The sequence below is a fragment of the Musa acuminata genome, chromosome BXJ3-3, assembly GCF_036884655.1.
Source record: "Musa acuminata AAA Group cultivar baxijiao chromosome BXJ3-3, Cavendish_Baxijiao_AAA, whole genome shotgun sequence".
Taxonomy (NCBI): Eukaryota; Viridiplantae; Streptophyta; class Magnoliopsida; order Zingiberales; family Musaceae; genus Musa; species Musa acuminata.
The window spans coordinates 2,481,911-2,500,206 of NC_088351.1; the positions used below are offsets into that span (position 1 = coordinate 2,481,911).

The window sequence follows — 18,296 nt, forward strand, 5'->3', positions numbered from 1 at the left end:
GCGGACCAAAATGGCCGAAATGCCCATCGTTCGCGTCGTCCACTCGGCGCAAGAAATAGTCGAAGCAAGGGGACGACGGACTCCCAACCACCCCGCCTCGGCTGCCACCGTTCCCTTGACCCACGATCGCCGGCTTCCTTCTCCCTTTCCCGGGCAGTTGCATCGCGGCGCCTCGCCTCCACAAGCCACGCCACGCCCCGCCCCGCCCCGCCCGGCTGCGGCTTCCCGACTCGTGGACCCCCGCCCGCTACGACCGCTGCCGCCTCATCGTTGGTGCGTCTCCTACTCTCCCTCCTCGGCAACCAGCGACCAACCGCTCTTCGTGATCCACGAGAATGCACAAATCTCGATATTTCCTTTCGTTACTCGTGATCTCGATCGTCTTGCCTGCTTTTCCTTTTTCTTTAGATCTGCTTGATATGCGTTGAATCCGGTGATATCTTCAACCTGCAGATCGATGGCCGTCTCGCAGCTTTATGGGTCTGGATTGGCGGCGAAATGGAGCGTGCGATCCTTGGAGGGGCTTCGCCCTTTGCCGTTGTGGCCTAGGGTTGCTTCTTCTGGTTCCCCAGATCTCAAAAGCAACTACTTCAAAGTCCCTGCCATTAGGGTTTCCAACATCAGTGGCAGAAAGGTTTGAATTTAAGCTATACTCATTTTGGGTAGTAGAGAGCTTCTGTGCGTTGAATTCTGACTTTTTTCTTCAATTTACAGCTTACAGTCTCTATGGGCCTTAATGGAAGTAGTCCTAGAAGCAGTCTTGTCGCCAATGCTGCTACTAGATATGCGGAGGATAAGCCAGATCAAGCTGATGAACCTCTTAAAACTAATCCAACTGTGAAATCCATCAATGAGAAATTGGATATGGACGCGCACGTCCAAGAGGAGGCTGTAGTCCCAACCAAAAGAAGTGCAAAAATACATGATTTTTGCTTCGGAATCCCCTTTGGTAAGCCAATCCCAAACTTCAAATCAGAATGTTGAGCTTATTCCTGCTTATCATGGGTTGTCAGATAGGAAATGATTGAGTTGGATGTTTTGTTTCTTGGTAATTGATGCATCTCGGCATTTATTTAATGTTTCAGTTTGATTTGGGAAAGCAAAGCCTTCTATCTACTTTTGACTGAGGATTTATTTCTCGTCCTCTTCTTATGTGTATTAATTGGCAAGGAATTACATGGTCGTTACAGATGTTACACTGATATATATTGAAATGAGAATTGGAATTATTTTTTGACATGTCAATTTTGCATCTATGGAAATTGTGAATTCTCTGTTCTCCATTATGTAGTAGCAACAGTAATCAGTATCTTTGGTTTGCTAAATATAACATCACTGTTCCTCTTTCTCTCTCTCTCTCTCTCTCTCTCTCTCTCTCTCGCTCACTGCTCGTTTTTATTCTTAAAATAACTTCTTGCTTAATTCTAGACCATCTAAAGCAAGAGAAGGAACAGTTGCTTATTGCTTCTATCTGTCAAGATGGTTATGTATCTTTCCCTGGTAACAGATGTGCCTATTCATAAAATAATCATGCTGCTTGGGTGTTACATTTCCTCGGGTATCTGTTTGTTTCTTTATGTCATAATGTTGAATTACTGTTTCTACTAGAATGAAGATGCTAGTGTTCAAACATGAAGGTACATTAAAATCGCATGATGACAAAAGGCAGTTTATTGTTGGTTTCATGATTTTATATGTTGCTTCCTTGTAAGACTCTTCATGGTTCCTGCTGTTGTGCTTCGAGTATGGCCTTATTTGTGTGGAGAAAAAGTATCCATTATTTGCTATTATCAGTTCAATGTTTCAGTGAAGTATTCAGGGAATCTGAGTATGAATATTGTGGTGAGAGCCAGTGCACTGGGCCACCCCTTTTTTAATATTCATATTGTGGTGATGTGAAGATCATAAGCTACATTTTTTTCTGATGATTAATGATTTCTGTTATAGGTGGGCTTCTATTTGCTGGAGGACTGGTTGGGTTTATTTTCTCTAGAAATGCCACAGCCATGATTTATGGTGGTGCTATATTGGCACTGAGTGTACTTAGCCTAAAGGTTTGGAGGACTGGAAGATCCAGCTTACCATTTATTTTGGGTCAAGCAGGTATGTATCCCAGTTTCTTTATTAAAGAATGAATACCTGTACACTTAATAGTCTTTTCATGTATTTTTCTATGGTTCACTATAAAGGAAAAACTCCTATAATTTAGTTTTTTCTACTAAATGTCTCAAAATGCAGAATTAGGACATTATTAGTAATATTATTGAGTTTTTAAATTTAGTGTTTATTTGCCCTAGGAAATGTGTGGCAAATGCTTAGGAATGGACGATTGCCTAGGCTAGCTAGCACATGGGTGGTAAATAAGGGTAGGCATCAAGTCCTTGCTTGTTCCAGGCAATCCAATTAAATTAATAAAATATTCAAAGAAATGGTGGGGCACATTTCTAATTCAGCATAAAAAAGAAAAAAAAAAAAAGAGATTAGAGCTCGCGAACATGAGCCCTCTTCTCGCATAAGGTGTTGTCGCCTTGCCTTCATTGCTTCACCTTAGCTGCCACTGTTGCTTTGCCCTCGCGTAAGATGTTGCCACCTCATCATCATCGCTTCCCCATTGCCGCCGTTGTCGCTTCGTAGTCATGTAAGATGGCGCCATCTCGCTATCATTGTCATTGCTTCCTAGGTACACTGCTGCTGCTGTTTTCCTCTTCTTTCTTCTTCTTCCTTCACTTCTTCCTCTTCTTCCCTCTTCCTTCCTCTATTCCTCTATCACTACTTCCACTTCTCTTTCTTTTTCTTCATCGCCAAGCCGCTGATATGCACAAGCATACTGTGTGTCAATATACTGGTATAAATTGGTACGCACGTTCCAATAGTTTGCTGAAATGGTCTTGTACCCAAAAAGACAAGCCTTTATATATGTTACACACGTGTAACATATGTTCATTTATGATTTTAAATATATGTATATGTGCAGTACATTCACCTATGCTTTCATGTGTATATATTCATATATTGTAATTTTTTGATGTAAAATATCATTGAAGTACTCTTGGATATTTTAATGTCCGTATTACAAAAACAGAAGCTGAGCTATGCTGAAGTGTTAATAGTTTTGTAATAGTATGGAACTATGCACATTCTTCATGTACTAATCTAGAAATGAAGTGACTAAATCTAGTGTTTGTTCTAGCTATTGTTTAGGTGCCCAGGCCATTGCCTAAATCACTATCATTAATATCCATGTGTTTCAATTAGGATGTTTATGTATATATGAAATTGAATTTACAAAAGAAATGCTTGCAATTATGTGATATGAGCAAGCATAGATCATCTCGACACCTGAAACCTTGTACACAATAACCTCATGGTTGACTGCATAATTCTTTATTCCATTCGCAGTGTTAAGTGATGGATATATTAAGTAAACTATGAGCTTGGATACTGAATTTAATTTGCTTACCATGTATACATACCCATTTGTGTATTTTATTCTGCAGCCTTTTCTGCTGCGCTTCTCTGGAAGCTTCTGCAGGCATACTCATTGGTAAGTGCCTTATCTGGTTTTTCATTCACCAACATATAAGTCCGTTTAACATGTGGCAATAACCAGTTGGTTTCATTTGATGCAGTCAAAGAAAGTCTTTCCTACAGGGTTATATATTTTCTTAAGGTATTCATCTCCACCCATAAACTCTTAACTGAGAAATTGCCTTTTTCAGAAAATTACTGATCCCTGACCACATTTCTACTACTGCCAGTGCTGCAATGATTTGCTTTTACTCTTATGTGCTAATCTCTGGAGGAAACCCACCACCTAAGAAGCTGGCGGCAGCTCCCCCATCATAACCATCTGAATTCATACAGAAGACTTTCTCTAAGCAATATAGTGTTTACGATCTCTTCTTTCGAGGTGTGTTTATGGTGTAGAAACTGATAATGGGGTTCTTTTAATTTTGATGAAGGCTGTAACATGAAGTGTGAAGCATGTCTTCAACATAGTGCCTCGCACGAGGTAGTTGCCTTTGACAGATAAGAATGTATCTCAGGATAATTGTCTTAAACTAAACGTGAGATTGTGTGTTCTTTCCAGTGAGATTACTTAGTAGCAGCATATAATCTTAGTACCTACCGAGCAAAGGATGAAATCCATCTTGGGTGGTTCTCACTCCGACTATGCCCAAACTCTTCACTTGCATCAGCTTCTGCATATTAGCCTTCAGAGACTCCAGCTCCTTCAGCCACCACATGTCTCCGGGAACAATTATTGGAATTGCTTCACCGTATTTTCATAGTATTACAGATATAATATACAAGCGAAAAAAAAAAGTGAAAAAAAAACTCAAATAAGTTGTCACGGATAAAATTATAAACAAGATGTTTAATGTAACGCTTATGTTTATGTCTTTTGGTTTGTTCATGCTTTGTACAGCATGTAAAGAGACAATCGAAGACTTAACGGTCCTAATTTAGTTAGGTTTGATGATCGTTTTATACTTGTAACTAAAGATTGTGTCATGTGAATACTTGTGGGAGATCTCGATCTATAGTGGATCATTTTGGATCATTTGTTGTCCAACCGTTCAGAGCAAACTCTGTTTGTAATTTACATTGATTATGAAGTGTTTTCTGGAATGCTTGCTTATGGATCCCGAGTGATGCGTTTTCTCTAGCCCGTTTTCTCTTTTGTATGTCCTAAGGGACCATGAGAGGTTTCGAGGAGGCTGACCTTTATGGATAGACATGCAAGGGTGCCACACGACTTAGGTAAAATCAGCTAGGTCCGTGACAGATGATATCAGAGCGGGACAAGCACTCATAGAAACACTTGACATGCAAACGTGAGGGACCTAGCGAGGTTGCATTGAGGGCAACCAGTATGTGCGATCGAAGTGGCATGGAGATGTAGGAAAAATGAGTCACTTAGAGGAGTGGGCATATGAGATTGACATATAGAAGAATGGCTAACCCTTCGCGGAAGAGGCACCACGATGATAAGCAACCTGAGAAGAATGCATAGCGCACAAAAATTGGGATGGCTGAGTTTGAGCTACGGCTCAACGTTAGCAACCATACTTGATGGTGCTCAAGGCAAGCGAGGCACTTGATAAAGGATGCGATTATATAAGGTAGAATGGGTTGTGCAGCAACCGAAAGAGTTATGCAAAGATCATAGAGGTGAGGAGAATTATTAACTCAAGGAATTTGATACTCATGCAAAGGCTTATATATAAACGATGGAGTGTTTGTGGCCATCCCGAGGAGATCAAAACTCAGCGCCATGGAGCATTGAAACTTTCTCTTCAATATGAGAAGGATACGTTCGTAGGATGCTGAAGTGTGTAGCGAGTTTAGTATGCTGTTAGGCCTTGAGAGATGTAGCAGGGACTGTATTGACGTGGAGTCACAATCTAGTAAGTGTGTTTACGGGAGATAAAACAATGCATAGTTTGTTTAGCAAGACGGAGTAGTCCAAGGGGATGGTGGTCTCTAAAACTTTTAGAGAGAATGAAGCGAAGAGAGAAGTTGTCCCAGTGGGACAGATATCCAGGAGGGATAAGTCTTGACTCTCTAAAGGGATATTTATATGCAATGAAATGTACATGTTGAGGATAAGTACCTCAAAACAACTTCACAAAGCTCAATGGATCGAGCGAGTAGTGAGGAGTCATCGCATGATCTCGCTTGTGATAATACATTGTGAGATCAAGTAGGGGAGCGACCCAAGACAACACAAATAAAGGCATACTTGGAGTCGATATAAAGATCAAACTCAAGGGAGGGTTGACCCGTTGAATGGTGGGCGCAAAGGTCACCATCAACTCAATGCAAAACAAGGAGCGGAGCAACTTAGGTGTAACTTGGTGCACTACTTAGGCAAAACCAGCTAAGTCCGTGACAAATGGTATCAAAGCGAGACAAGCACTCATAGAAACACTTGACATGCAAACATGGGGAATCTAGCGAGGCTGTATTAAGGGCAACTAGCATGCGCGACTGTTTAGGAGAAAGCGGCTATGAAGATATAAAGAAAAAGAGTCACTCAGAGGAGTAAACATCTGAGATTAATATTCAGAGGAATGGCTAACCCTTCGCGCAAGAGGCACCATGAGGACAAGTAAGCTGAAAAGAATGCGTAGTGCATAAAGGTTGTGATGGTTGAGTTTGAGCTACGGCTCAATGTTAGCAACCATACTTGATAGAGCTCAAGGCAAACGAGACGCTTGATAAAGGATGAGGCCATGTAAGATGGAATGGGTTGTTTAGCGACCGAAAGAGTTGTGCAAAGCTCACAGAGGTGAGGGGAATTGCTAACTCGAGGAATTTGATACTCATGCAAAGACTTGTATGTGAACGATGGAGTGTTCGTGACCATCCCAAGGTGACCCCACTATGATCGAAACTCGGCACCATGGAGCATTGAAACTTTCTCTTCAACATGAGAAGGATACTCCGTAGGAGGCTAAAGTGTGCCATGAGTTCAGCATGTTGCTAGGCCTTGAGAGTGCAACGGGGACTGTATTGATGTGGAGTTGCAATCTAGCAAGTGCATTTGCGGGAGGCAAAACAATGCATAGTTTGTTTAGCAAGGTAGAGTAGTCCAAGGGGATGGTGGTTTCCAAAACTTTTAGAGAAAAGGAAGCGAAAAGAGAAGTTGCTCGAGCAAGACAGATATCTAGGAGGAATAAGTCAAGACTCTCCAGAGAGAGAACCGTATGCAACGGACCGCACATGTTGAGGATGAGTACCTTAAAACAACTTCACAAAGCTTAATGGACCGAGCGAGTGGCGAGGAGTCATCGCATTATCTCGCTTGAGATAATGCATTGGGGTATTATGAGATCAAGTGGGGGAACGACCCAAGACAACACAAATGAAGGCACACTTGGAGTCAATATGAAGATTGGACTCAAGAGAAGCCTAATCCGTGGAATGGTGGGCGCGAGGGTCACCATCAACTCAATGCAAAACGAGGAGCAGATCAATTTGGGTGTAACTTGGCGAAGTACCCAAGCCGCATTAAGGGAGCCGACATAGAAGATGAAACATAGAGCGGAGGCACAAAGCTTTATTTGGACAGAGGTCAAGGACATGAACTCTTATAGAGGCAAGAGTGGGGTCATGTCGTTCTATGGATCCTTTATTTTGATGGAGCAAACTCATCTTGCATTATGCTAAATACGAAAGGAGCTTCTAGGCACATGCACCTTACCTCAAAGAAGCATTTGATAGGGGAACTAAGACAACTTAAATTGTAGAGACGAAGTTGGGTTTAGAAGATCTTAGCACGGGACAAGAGGATGCAAAGGTGGATACTCTTGAAGAATATGTCATAGTGTTGTCATTCAAGTTGTCATGAAGGGAGCAGTGCACGGCGGAGATTGTGCTAGTAGGGGCAAAGCCTCAGGATCCAGACAATGATGCACCAATTTCAATGAAGTCGGTAGACTTCGGGAGCTACTAGGCGACGGACTGTCCTAGAGCGGTACTTCGTCTAGGTATGACTTGAGAGCGGGTGAACAAATGTTGATTGCCAAAATGAGCGAACACAATCAAAAGTAGAAGAGGCCCTACGATATGTTGGCAAAGGCCACACATGGAGGGATCACAATCCGAGTTCATCCCACAAGGATCAGAATGTAATAGAGATGTCACCAGGAGGCGATACGGTGCAGCGGATCGTGGTGGAACGGTTCGTGGTAATACGATACACACAAATATAGTCATACAGAGGTATGATCAAGAGCTACTGAGAGCTCCACTTCAGTAAATAACACGACGGCAAGAAGGACTATAGATTTAAAGAGTGAAGGCCACGGTACCGTAGAGGCGGGTCTTCCATGTATGCATCGAATTTTACATCATATGAAAGCCTTAGTCATCAACATATGAGGGTTATGTACTACCAAGGGAAAAGTTCGAATGTAAGTACCAGTGAGTCCCATGGGAGAGACTTGATCATGTAGAGGTATGATTGGAGCAGTTGGAGAGTTAAACTGCTCCAAAGCTCATATTCGCTTAAGGTAGCCCGACAAATCAGAGGACAAGGCCGAGTAAACGAATGTTGCTACCAAGGAAGCTAAGGAAAACACAATCAGTGTGAACCCTACAACATGATGGTAGAGATCATGCATGAGAGTTGCAATCTGTCTTTCCATCGACCTAGGGGAACTACTTGAAGAACATAGAGGTGTTGAAACATGGGGTCGAAAGGGGCGAAGAAGCGATGACAAGTCCAGAGGAATTTAGCTACCCAAAACCAAGCATCGATTAGAATGGATGTGGACTTAGAGAAGTGCCACAGAGGTAGATCTATCGATTGTGAATAAAGGGATGCAGATGCGAGACAACGGATAGTAGGGGTACCATAGAGGCGGGACTTCCATGAAGTTATCGATCCCTTGCTCTCATGTAGGGAGAGCACTTGGTCGTAAAAGGAACCGAGAAGGTGGATAATGCAGAAGCAAACTCCAAGTATTGAGACAAGGCTGAAGGGCAAAGACTAGAGAACTTCATAAGACCAGTGTTAATGAGCTTCTCATTAAGATAACTGAAAGTGAAGGATTTCAAGTCGATGCAAGAGTGCATGACCAAGGAATAAAGCATACAATACGTGGTGCGATACCTTTGCTACTTAGTGGAGTAGGCGGTATGGTTGATAAAGAAGACGGTACAATCCCAAATGCGACCAAAACTATTAGAGACTTACTCAAGTTAGGGTAAAAAATTTTTGCATTCCAGATGTTCGATGGCACAGAGTATAACCCTCAAGGAGGCAAGCAAAGCTAAGTAACCTTTGCCTTCTCAACTCTTAAGAGAATGGGCGAAACTGAGTACCCAAATTCTCTTCTCTATCCAGCAGAGTAGCTCTGCACATGTTCAAAGACCCTTCAAAGAAACCAAATGGAAAATAATAGTTATCAAATCCTTACCAATAGTGATCAGTGCTACTGAAAGTAGATTATCCGCTTTATTTCCCAACAAATGTTAATAAAAAATGAAAGTAATACGAACCTACTTGGAAGTGACAACTAAGTAAAAGAAGAATCGATGGGCAAATTTTATAGAGGAATGACCTAAAAACTTCAAAAGTTTACGAGGCGGTACTCGTTAAAGCTCTAATAAGCATCCACCCAATTCAAGAAGCAGACATTTAAGAGACTGACACATAATAAGGATGGTTTTTTTCTTTATCTAAAAGATCCGTAGAAACCAACATGGATCAATGTAACTATGCCAACCCCACACTAGAGTCAGAGTTATTTGCAAGTTGAAATAACATGATGGATCAAAAGTTTGACTACTCAATAATAACAACGGAGAGAGTTGACAAAGGCTTCGACGAGGACATCGAAAGAATAAGTAAGGAATAATGTCACAGACAAAATTGTTTTTAACGCTCATATATGTCCATGTCTTTTGGTTTGTTCATACTTTGCACAGCATGTAGAGGGATAGTCGAAAGTTTAATAATTCCAATTTAGTTAGGTTTGGTAGTCATTTTAGACTTATAAATAAAGTGTCATGTGGACACTTATAAGAGATCTCGGTCTATAGTGGACCATTTTAGATCTTTTATTGTGTGACCGTTCAGAGCTTGTGAAGTCTGTTTATAATTTATATTGATTATGAAGTATTTTCTGAAATGTTTGTTTCTGAATTGTAAGTGATGTACTTTTTCTAATCCATTTTCTCATTTGTAGGTCCTAAAAAACCATGAGAGGTTTCGGAGAGGTTGACCTTTATGGACGGACACTTAAGGATGTCGTACGATTTAAATAAAACCAACTAAGCTTGTGATAATGTATTATAAACATAAATTGATTTCTAATTCTCATTAATTTCTACTATCATCCCAAAGAAAAAGAAAACTATTGTAATGACCCTATCCTAACTTTGCAACACTAGAGTAGCAAAAAAATAGATCCAAAAGCACAAAGCTTTTGACTTTGAAGTTCTAAAATTAAAAACTAGAAAGAAAAGAAAATTAGTAAATATCCAACATCAATCCTTAGGATATATATATATATATATATATATATATATATATATATATATCCTAAGGATTGATGTTGCAGTCTCTTAGATAAGCCTGGTTATAGTCCACATTATTAGACCAGAAGTTGCGATACTTAGTCATGCTTATTTCCAGCCAAGGCTTCAGGTTTCCATTGTAGTGTATGACGGCCGCCGCCTCGACATCTTTCTGCTCCACATTCAGGTTGTATCCGAGTCCCAATACATGCCATGAGCGTTCCAGGGGATACGTGCTGTTCCAAAATGTAATTAATCCAGCCGGAAGGGTACCCAATTTCCATAACTGTCTGTCATCGTTCTGTAGACATGGATGCAGTGACAAATTTAGAGAGATCAAACCATGTCAATGAGACATAAACATCAATCTTAATCCGAGTGAAAAGCGTAAGAGATAGGATTTGTTGTATCTTTACCAGATTCTGCCAATGGTGATAGACAGCAGTAATATTCTGCTTCTTCCACTCGTCCAAATCGAACACATTCATTCCGTATGCCCATCCGCAAGCATGCGGGTCGAAGGTTTCGGCAATGAGGGGATTCGAGAAGTTGAGATACCTATCGAACCTATGAAAACTCTCACCGCATGTTTCGACGGCACCATTAACCTTTCCCTTTAGATCAATGGCCCAAAGGGGGGTGAGGTCCTTCTGCACCACCACATCGTCGTCCAAAAAGACTACCTTGCTGAGCTTTGGGAAGATCTCCGGCAGATAAAACCGCAGATGATTCATAATAGACAGGTACTTGGGGTTTCGGAACTTCAAGTTCTCGTCAGACTTGGCATGTTGGGATCGGAAGTAGTAATCTATCATGGATCGAGATGCGAGCTGCTTTAGGACCGGGCTGTAGCTCGAGTTCAGCCATGTAAACTCTTCGACATTCTGAACCTGAACCGTAGCCTTCGCCGGTGGGTTTGCCAAGAACCACATCTTCATGGCCGCATAGTTGAGCTTATCGGTGACAATGTGGAATACATGGCTCTGAGGGTCCTGCAATCGGAAAGGAAATCTTCCAGTGAGCAAAGGTTAGATCGAGGTAATGATAAAGAGTGGTGAAGGGCTGACCTTAGCATGGAACACTGTGGAGTTCACAACGACTGCGGCGGCCAACACGTTATCAGAGAAGAGCGCATAATGATAGAGTCGAGGGTTTTCGAGTTTGTCGCGGTTCGGCAACTGCTGCTGGCACGAGTCGAGCGAGTAGTAGTCGGTGGTGAGACGCAGCGAGAGGCAATGGAGACCTCTGGGGAGGGTTTTAGCAGCTACTTGCGTGAGGAACAACTCCCGCTTCTTATGAACACGCACTTGTTCCTCTGCAGAGAGATAAAAACGTCGGAGTTTCTTGACGACGGCACAGCAGTCCTGTTGAATTTGCTTCCCTTTGGCCAAAGTTTGCTCCATCGCCTCCAGTTTCTCCTGAGCACTGCATAATTAAAGTAAGTAAATTCGGATACATGATTTATTTGCAAAGCTTCATTCAAACATGCCTCCTCTGTTACTTTTGTCGCTATCAAACTTTCTCGCCTTAAAGTGCAATAGGTAAATGTAGGTATAAGAAACCTTACTTGATTGGCAATTCTGTGTCCTCGGTTGCATAAGCAAGCGTGCGCTCAACATCCTTCACTCGTTCTTTGAGCTCCCTGATGAATTCTGGGTTGCTCTTGGAAGACGAAAGACCAAGAGACACCTTTGCCTTCATCAACTGGTCTCTAAGTTGCTGGATTTTAGCATCCGGCATACGACCTGAATCCCTTTTCGATCTTTTTCCTGGTTTCTGCTGGTTGTCGAAGACAGTCAATGTATCTCGTTCACATTAAATTTGCTAATAAAGATGTACTGTTGCAGAATATAAGCTACATTTACGGATGTTGAGAAGATCTAAAGCTTATATCCATATGCTTTACCTGATTTCGAGATTGGGTTGGAAGCACGGTCTGTGACTCCATCGCCGTAGCCCCTTCGCTTGTTTCTCTGCTACTCACTTGCCGAATCACAGCACCATCATCCGTCTCTGACGGAGCCGTCTGGTTGTTGTCTTGTGATAGAACTCGGTTCTTGCGGTCACCATTCTTGCCCGAAGGCAACGCTGTCATCGATCAAGCAGCAAGCACAGATCGTCATATGATTGGACGGGAGATGATGTTGTGGAACTGTGATTCAAATAGAGCATAAAGAAGAAATGTTACTGGTTGTATTAGATGCAACCGCTCTACCGCTGTCATGAACCGAGATCTGATCGGGATTGCTAGAGTTTTCAGGGTAGACGATCCCACTTGGTTCTCGAACCGCATCGACGGACTTCTGTGCCCAAAAGAAGAGATCATGAATCCAAAAGCTACCGAAAAGATTCGGAGATGAAGGTTTCAAGGACCAGCATCGAGCCTAAAGAAAAGAGTAACTTACCAAAGTTGGGATCTCGTCACCGAGATGGATATCTGCTGCCAAAAGAACACGTACTTCTTTTAAGAAACCCAAAAAGAAAGAAGAAGAAGAAGAAAAAGAGGGCAAACGATTGCTTCTTTTTTTATCGAGGCATTACCGAGGTAGCTAGGCTGGGTGGCGAGCGGATCGGTGTAGAGAACAATGGGCGCGACGACGGTGATGCAGAGCAAGAACAGAACCAGTTTCCTTCCCACCATCTCTGCCGCTCGATGTCAAGGGTTGCGCCTCCGCTCTTCGTATCGAAGAAGTGATTGCTTCCTTGGCGAGTCCAAACTCCCTTCGAATGGAGAAGAAAGGATAAGTTTAGGTATCGGGGGAAGCAGGGGAAGTTGTTTTAAACGTTAGGGAAGCAGGACGTGTTCTCTGGAGTCTGATGATGACGTGGATGACACGTATGAAAAGACGCAGCGTTCGATACCGTCCTATCGCCTGAATTCGGTTTCTTTGATGTTGTCCTTCAAAATCAAAATTCCATAATCGTATCTCTTTAACTCAAACTACGAAATACTAATCGATAAGATAAGGCGATGAATCTGAGTTTTCATGATTCTAATATATGAAGATCGTAAAAGGACTGGGGATGACATGGAGAAGGCAACGCCTTGCCAACGAGGAGTGCCTTCGTGTCGTTCTCCCACACGCGCGGGGCCTCGCGTCGGTGTGGGGACGCACCAAAGCGTCGGCAGACCATGCGGCCCAAACCACACGCCTGGGGACTCGGGCCCACCTCCCTCTTCGTTCCGAACCAAAGTGGGCCACCCTTTTCGCCGACTCTCCAAAGAAAATGGTGCTTTTCTTTTCTTTTCTTTTTGATTTAATCATTATTAGCTCCCACGTTAATCGTTACCGATAATTAATGCTTCTGCGGCCACGTGGTGGGTCAACTTCGATCGCCCTGTCGATTCCGGCCCACCGTGTTCTATTCGTTCGTCATATACCGTTCGACGTGGGTCCATGGCTTGCCAAACTTCTAATTTTGGAGCACTTTGGATAGATAGTTCACGCATTGTGGACGATCAAATAATATCTTGATTCGTATGCAACTGATTACCGACACCAAGTCGATGTTCCCATGGGACTCAATTCTCAGAGAGTAGCATTAAGCGAAATATTTGTATCGGGACTCAATTCTGCAGATCCGATTGGGTAAACTATTAGTGTCCTTTCATGCAACACTAACAACTCATGATCTTGCGTATGTTTCAACAATGGGAATTACACATGAAGGTTGCTAGCGTATGCAATAGTTGCTGACGTCGAAACCTCGAGGTATATGACACTCAGAAAATGACCAATACCAGAATGGTTCCTCACTGCATCCACAGTACCTCCTCGTTATTAGGAACCTTTCACTTCCTATCGGACTCCATTATGTACTTCTTCCCTGCCCAAGTACACTAAATTAGAGAATGATTGGTGGATGAATCACATGCACAGATCGTCGGTGCTTGAGATTCGTGCTTGACCTCGATGCACACCATCGCGATGCCCCAATATGGGCAGCACTACATGGACCGCCGAATCGTCCAATACTTGGAACGATTGCGGGTAGAAATGCTTCGCTTTATCAGTGTCATGTGTTGGAAGAACGACCTGATAACCATTTCCAATGCCTTCACATGACAACAATTCTATATGATTCTTTTTCTTTTAATAAATAGATCGGAATATACTGAAGCATTTAAATAAGATGAATTTTTCGAACAGGATTCATCACTTGTAACCATTACAGTTAACATCTAAGTTCAAAAAGAAGAGAAAGCCTGGGAAAAGAAAAAGAGGAAGAACCTGTTACGATTCTCTCTTCATGCGTTGCAGTTCTTGCTGTACACGGTGGAGAGCGGCTGGCGGAGGACGGAGCTCCAGATGCAATCCACGCCGCCGTCCAGCTCCCCGTCGGACGGCTCCTCGGCGAGGCAGAAGGGGCCCGGGGCCGTGGGGGAGAGCCGGTCGCCGGGGAACCCGATGGCGGCGGAGGAGCCGTCAACGAGGGAGGAGAAAAAGGCTTCGCCGAGGTCCCAGTCATGAGGCGGCTCCGGCAGCAGCAGGACCTCGCCCTTCTGCCACGGGAACTCGAACAGCCCCGGCGGGCGGAACACGTCGGTGACGTCCACGATGTCCACGCGGTAGCTCTCGGGTACGGCCTCCGCCTCCTCGCTCCTCTTCCCCTTCTTCTTCGGTAGCTCCGCCTCCGCCACCGCGGCGGCTCCTCGTTCCCGCGGCTCTTCCCTGCCTCTCTTCTTCTTGTCTCGATCCATCGTCCTACGAATCCTGCCTCAACATTGACATGCAAGGAAGATTGCATGCAGATAATTAACATTTGCGACGGACAGGAGAAGAAACAAAAGGAGGGATCAAACAACTTGGTCATAAGAACTGTTTAAAGGAAAGTGTTCCGTCCGTCTTACCTGAGGTCGGTTGCTGCGTGGGCGGTGTCTTCTTGGAAGCCCGATAGCTGGTCCAAACAGGGCAGGATAGGAGAAGAAGATGGTGCGTCGGGCAAGGGTGTATATGTATATATATATATATATATATATCTATATACGCGTGTATGTGTGTAGCAGAGAAGAATGGGGAAAGCTAACGAGGAGGCATTGCTCGCACGCCACGCGAACAACCGAAACGGCCTGAACGACTCACACGCTCTCGCCTCCCCTCTTCTCCACATCCATCCTCTTCGCCTCTCCACGCCTCGTTGCTTCTCTCTCTCTCTCTATATCTGAGCCTTTTGTTTTCTTTATCGTATTTAATATCCTTCTTATTTCTTTGTTTTGTGGGGAGCTCCGCCTCTTCCTTTTTGACTTTCCCGATTTGCCCTTGATAGCCAAAGTACTGAGAGACCAAGAACATGTGACGAAGAAACTGCGTAGATCCATGAGTAACGGTGACAACAAAGAAAAGGATAAGGATATTTCGGTCCATTCGAATGTGTTCATTCTGTTTAAATTGGATCGACGGGTGTGTTACACGGTCCAGTTGGGGGGGCGCAGTAAAAGTGGATAAGAGAAGGCGTCAAACACGCGTCAACAGGCAACGAAGGCCGCGGATGATGATGACCGCCTCCTGACACGCCCCGCACAGCTATGGCGATGCGTCAGTGTTGCTTGCAAAACTGTTGTTTGGCGTTGACTGGATCATCCCACAACCAAATTTTGGATTAACCTACGTAATCACCTAGTTAAAATATAAGTCAGGACACGCGTTTCCTTGCGGATGGCGAAGAAACCAACAACTCGTTGCTTAATCTCTTGTCCTTAATCCGGTACTACAGCTGGCCGTGACCCTATCTTTGCAGGTAACAACGCAGGCATTAGGCCATCGTTGATTGGGTGTTGAGTCTGTTGCACGATTAGGTGTCTTAGAAAGTACCGTCGTGGCTGTCGCCCACGACGGAGTTGGTCCTTTCATTGCTGTGTTTATGGTAATTCTAATCATTCATTGGTTAGCGTATGTGTCACGATTCGAACGCAGACGAGAGAGCTTGTCGTGAAGGAAAGAGAGAACGCGTACGGGATGAAGCGATGAGACCGAGCACAATGTGGTCAGGTAAGGCACGTTCCGGGTGCGACCAAACCAGATGGCTCGACCAAGACCATAATCGACTCCCAGCCGGTGCAATACAACTCGTTGGTCGAACGATCCGGTCCACGGTAGGAATGGTCGGCTGCTGATGGACGGTTCAAGTTCAAGTCGTGTTAGGATTAGGTGATCTGCTCGACTCCGTTGGATCTATTTCGGGAAGATACGGTATATGTGATAATTATTACAATAAGACGTAGTCGTTTCGTAATCATGCAATTGATCGTATGTACATTAGCGAGCAGCGAGATTAAAGGAAAGAGGAATTAATAAACATAATAAATAGCAGCAGCGTAACGAAACACGCAAAGAATGAATGTGCTGTCAATAGAGAAAATTAAGAGATATAACTGGTCACGTGCTGTGCACGTGAGAAAACGGCTTCCCGGTTCTATTTCTCCCCCGGGCGTGCGTGTTTGGAATGGAGGGAGGGAGAAAGCCAGAGAGAGAGAGAGAGAGATGATTTGCGCCAGTTTCAAAGCAGGACTATATTATGATCCCGCTTCCAAGAACTCGGCGATCGCCTTGATGCAAAGGCGATCTGCACTCCCTCGCTGGCCACCCTTCTCTCCGAGGTAAGGCGACGTCAGGTGATCTCTCTGATTCTTTCTCGTGTTCTTGACGACCGATCGGCCTATGCGCGGAAGAAGTTGGGGGGGTTATTGATGAATCTGGACGACGAGGCGATTCAATCTCAAGATCTGAAAGGTCATTTCCTTCTGGTATTCTTTGTTCTTTTTTATGAACTCCAACTTGCCTTCGCATGTAAGAATTTCGTGTATCCTCGGTGTGTCTGATCGACGAGGGGATCTCAGAAACATATGGTCATTCAAATTAAGCCCCTTATGCCGCTTGAGTTTGGGGGTTTCGTTTAGGGTTTCAATGTCGGCGTTCCCTTTTCTTTCTTTTTTCGTTTCTTGTTTTCTGTCCATCTCACCTCTTCTTGCAGAAATGGGTTGAGGTGATCGAACAGTGTGTAGACGGGGGCTAAGTCTTCAGTTCTTTCGATTCATTGCTTTAGATTGGATTTCTTTAATGGGATTTCTTGAATTCGGTTGAGTTTCTTTTCCGTAGAATGCAGCTGAGGACATGATCGGTTCAATATGTAGGGGGATCTATTGGTAGGGTTTGGTAGATGCATCAGAAGGCCAAATAGGAAATCACCTTTTGCAGCGGACGCCTTTTCTTGTCTTTGCATGTACCGGGATAGGTGATCAAAGAGAGTTCATACCATTTGTCTTCCCTCGGTAACGAAGGTCGAGGACATTTTGGTAAGCTGCTTCATATTTGGTTGCAGAGTCGTTCTTGAATATAATTCTCCTGTTGTGGTGTTACTCAAGCAATCTCTGATCTTCTTTAGGATCTTGGATATGAGTATCACCGAATTTTTAGTTGTTCATATGGATGGATTTATTTTTAATCCGTTCATATGGATCTTGGATATGGTTTCCAAGAAGAACACCATGAATCTTCTCCCTTGATTCATGGTATTCTTCTTGGAAACCACTATCAACAAACATGTTACACATTACATCATTGTTCTTAATGAGCTTCTTTCACAGTATATATGTCACCTCCCTAGTTTAAATGTAAGTTTCATGCTGTCAATGTTGATTTAGTAGCCTCATTAAAATTTTTCAGATATGGTTAAAACTGAAATGAGTTGCAACTTGCATGCTCATGGTTTGTTAATATCATCCGGCAGTAAAGTCGACAAGTTAATATTTACAAGTAGAGGATGGGGGGAATCGAGTTTCATCAATCAGTTGATAGTTATTTGTAATGGTCAGTCAAAAAACTCTTCGAGTGAGTCGCATAAGGGATTGGTTGAATGAGTTAAACTGATTTTATTTATAATGCTTCATGACGCATATACCATCTCGAATTGGTTGGATAAAAATAATGGCAAGACTCGGAGAAACTTTTGAGCAATCTGTGTGAAGTGTTTATTCTACGTAAATATTTTTATGGTAGGAATACCACCCTATACTTGGACATGAACTAAAAAATGTTTCAGCTGACAACATCTCTCTAAGATATTCAAATGTTTCAGCTTAATTCTTAGGTGTCAATCAACAATCTTGATGGACTGTAATTAGTTGATAATCAAGAGAGAATTTTTTTCATTGCATGTAAAATTTCGTATGTCCTGTACCAAATATCTAATCTCTGCCTACTTAATTCTGCCTACTTGTTCTACATTGAAGAATCGTATACGTGTCCATTTCTGTATGCACGATA

General features: G+C 43.2%; 3 protein-coding genes across 5 annotated transcripts; 1 reads left to right on the forward strand and 2 right to left on the reverse strand.

Annotated features, from left to right (window-relative positions):
* Nucleotides 1-28: 28 nt before the first annotated feature.
* Nucleotides 29-4,089, forward strand: LOC103977359 (protein FATTY ACID EXPORT 1, chloroplastic). Its single transcript, XM_018822852.2, has 7 exons — nt 29-273; nt 454-634; nt 715-949; nt 1,948-2,103; nt 3,498-3,544; nt 3,630-3,670; nt 3,759-4,089. The coding sequence occupies exons 2-7, from the start codon at nt 458-460 to the stop codon at nt 3,844-3,846; spliced, it is 744 nt and encodes a 247-aa protein (XP_018678397.2). The 5' UTR covers nt 29-273; nt 454-457; the 3' UTR covers nt 3,847-4,089.
* Nucleotides 4,090-9,854: 5,765 nt separating this feature from the next.
* Nucleotides 9,855-12,951, reverse strand: LOC103976962 (probable galacturonosyltransferase 4). 2 transcript variants are annotated; one of them, XM_065141220.1, is made up of 8 exons: nt 12,574-12,951; nt 12,438-12,469; nt 12,221-12,332; nt 11,939-12,120; nt 11,600-11,808; nt 11,100-11,457; nt 10,449-11,024; nt 9,855-10,333 (listed from the first exon to the last, which is right to left on the reverse strand). In XM_065141220.1, the coding sequence occupies exons 1-8, from the start codon at nt 12,671-12,673 to the stop codon at nt 10,058-10,060; spliced, it is 1,845 nt and encodes a 614-aa protein (XP_064997292.1). In that variant the 5' UTR covers nt 12,674-12,951; the 3' UTR covers nt 9,855-10,057. The 2 variants fall into 2 exon arrangements, with proteins under 2 accessions (XP_064997292.1, XP_064997291.1); XM_065141219.1 differs by having other exon boundaries at nt 12,221-12,335; nt 12,574-12,950.
* Nucleotides 12,952-14,115: 1,164 nt separating this feature from the next.
* On the reverse strand, nt 14,116-15,172 carry LOC135581775 (uncharacterized). Of its 2 annotated transcripts, XM_065141315.1 has the most exons (2): nt 14,885-15,172; nt 14,116-14,747 (listed from the first exon to the last, which is right to left on the reverse strand). In XM_065141315.1, exons 1-2 carry the CDS (start codon nt 15,142-15,144, stop codon nt 14,282-14,284), a joined length of 726 nt encoding a protein of 241 aa, XP_064997387.1. In that variant the 5' UTR covers nt 15,145-15,172; the 3' UTR covers nt 14,116-14,281. The 2 variants fall into 2 exon arrangements, with proteins under 2 accessions (XP_064997387.1, XP_064997388.1); XM_065141316.1 differs by lacking the exon at nt 14,885-15,172 and having other exon boundaries at nt 14,116-14,872.
* Between the last annotated feature and the right edge of the window lie 3,124 nt (nt 15,173-18,296).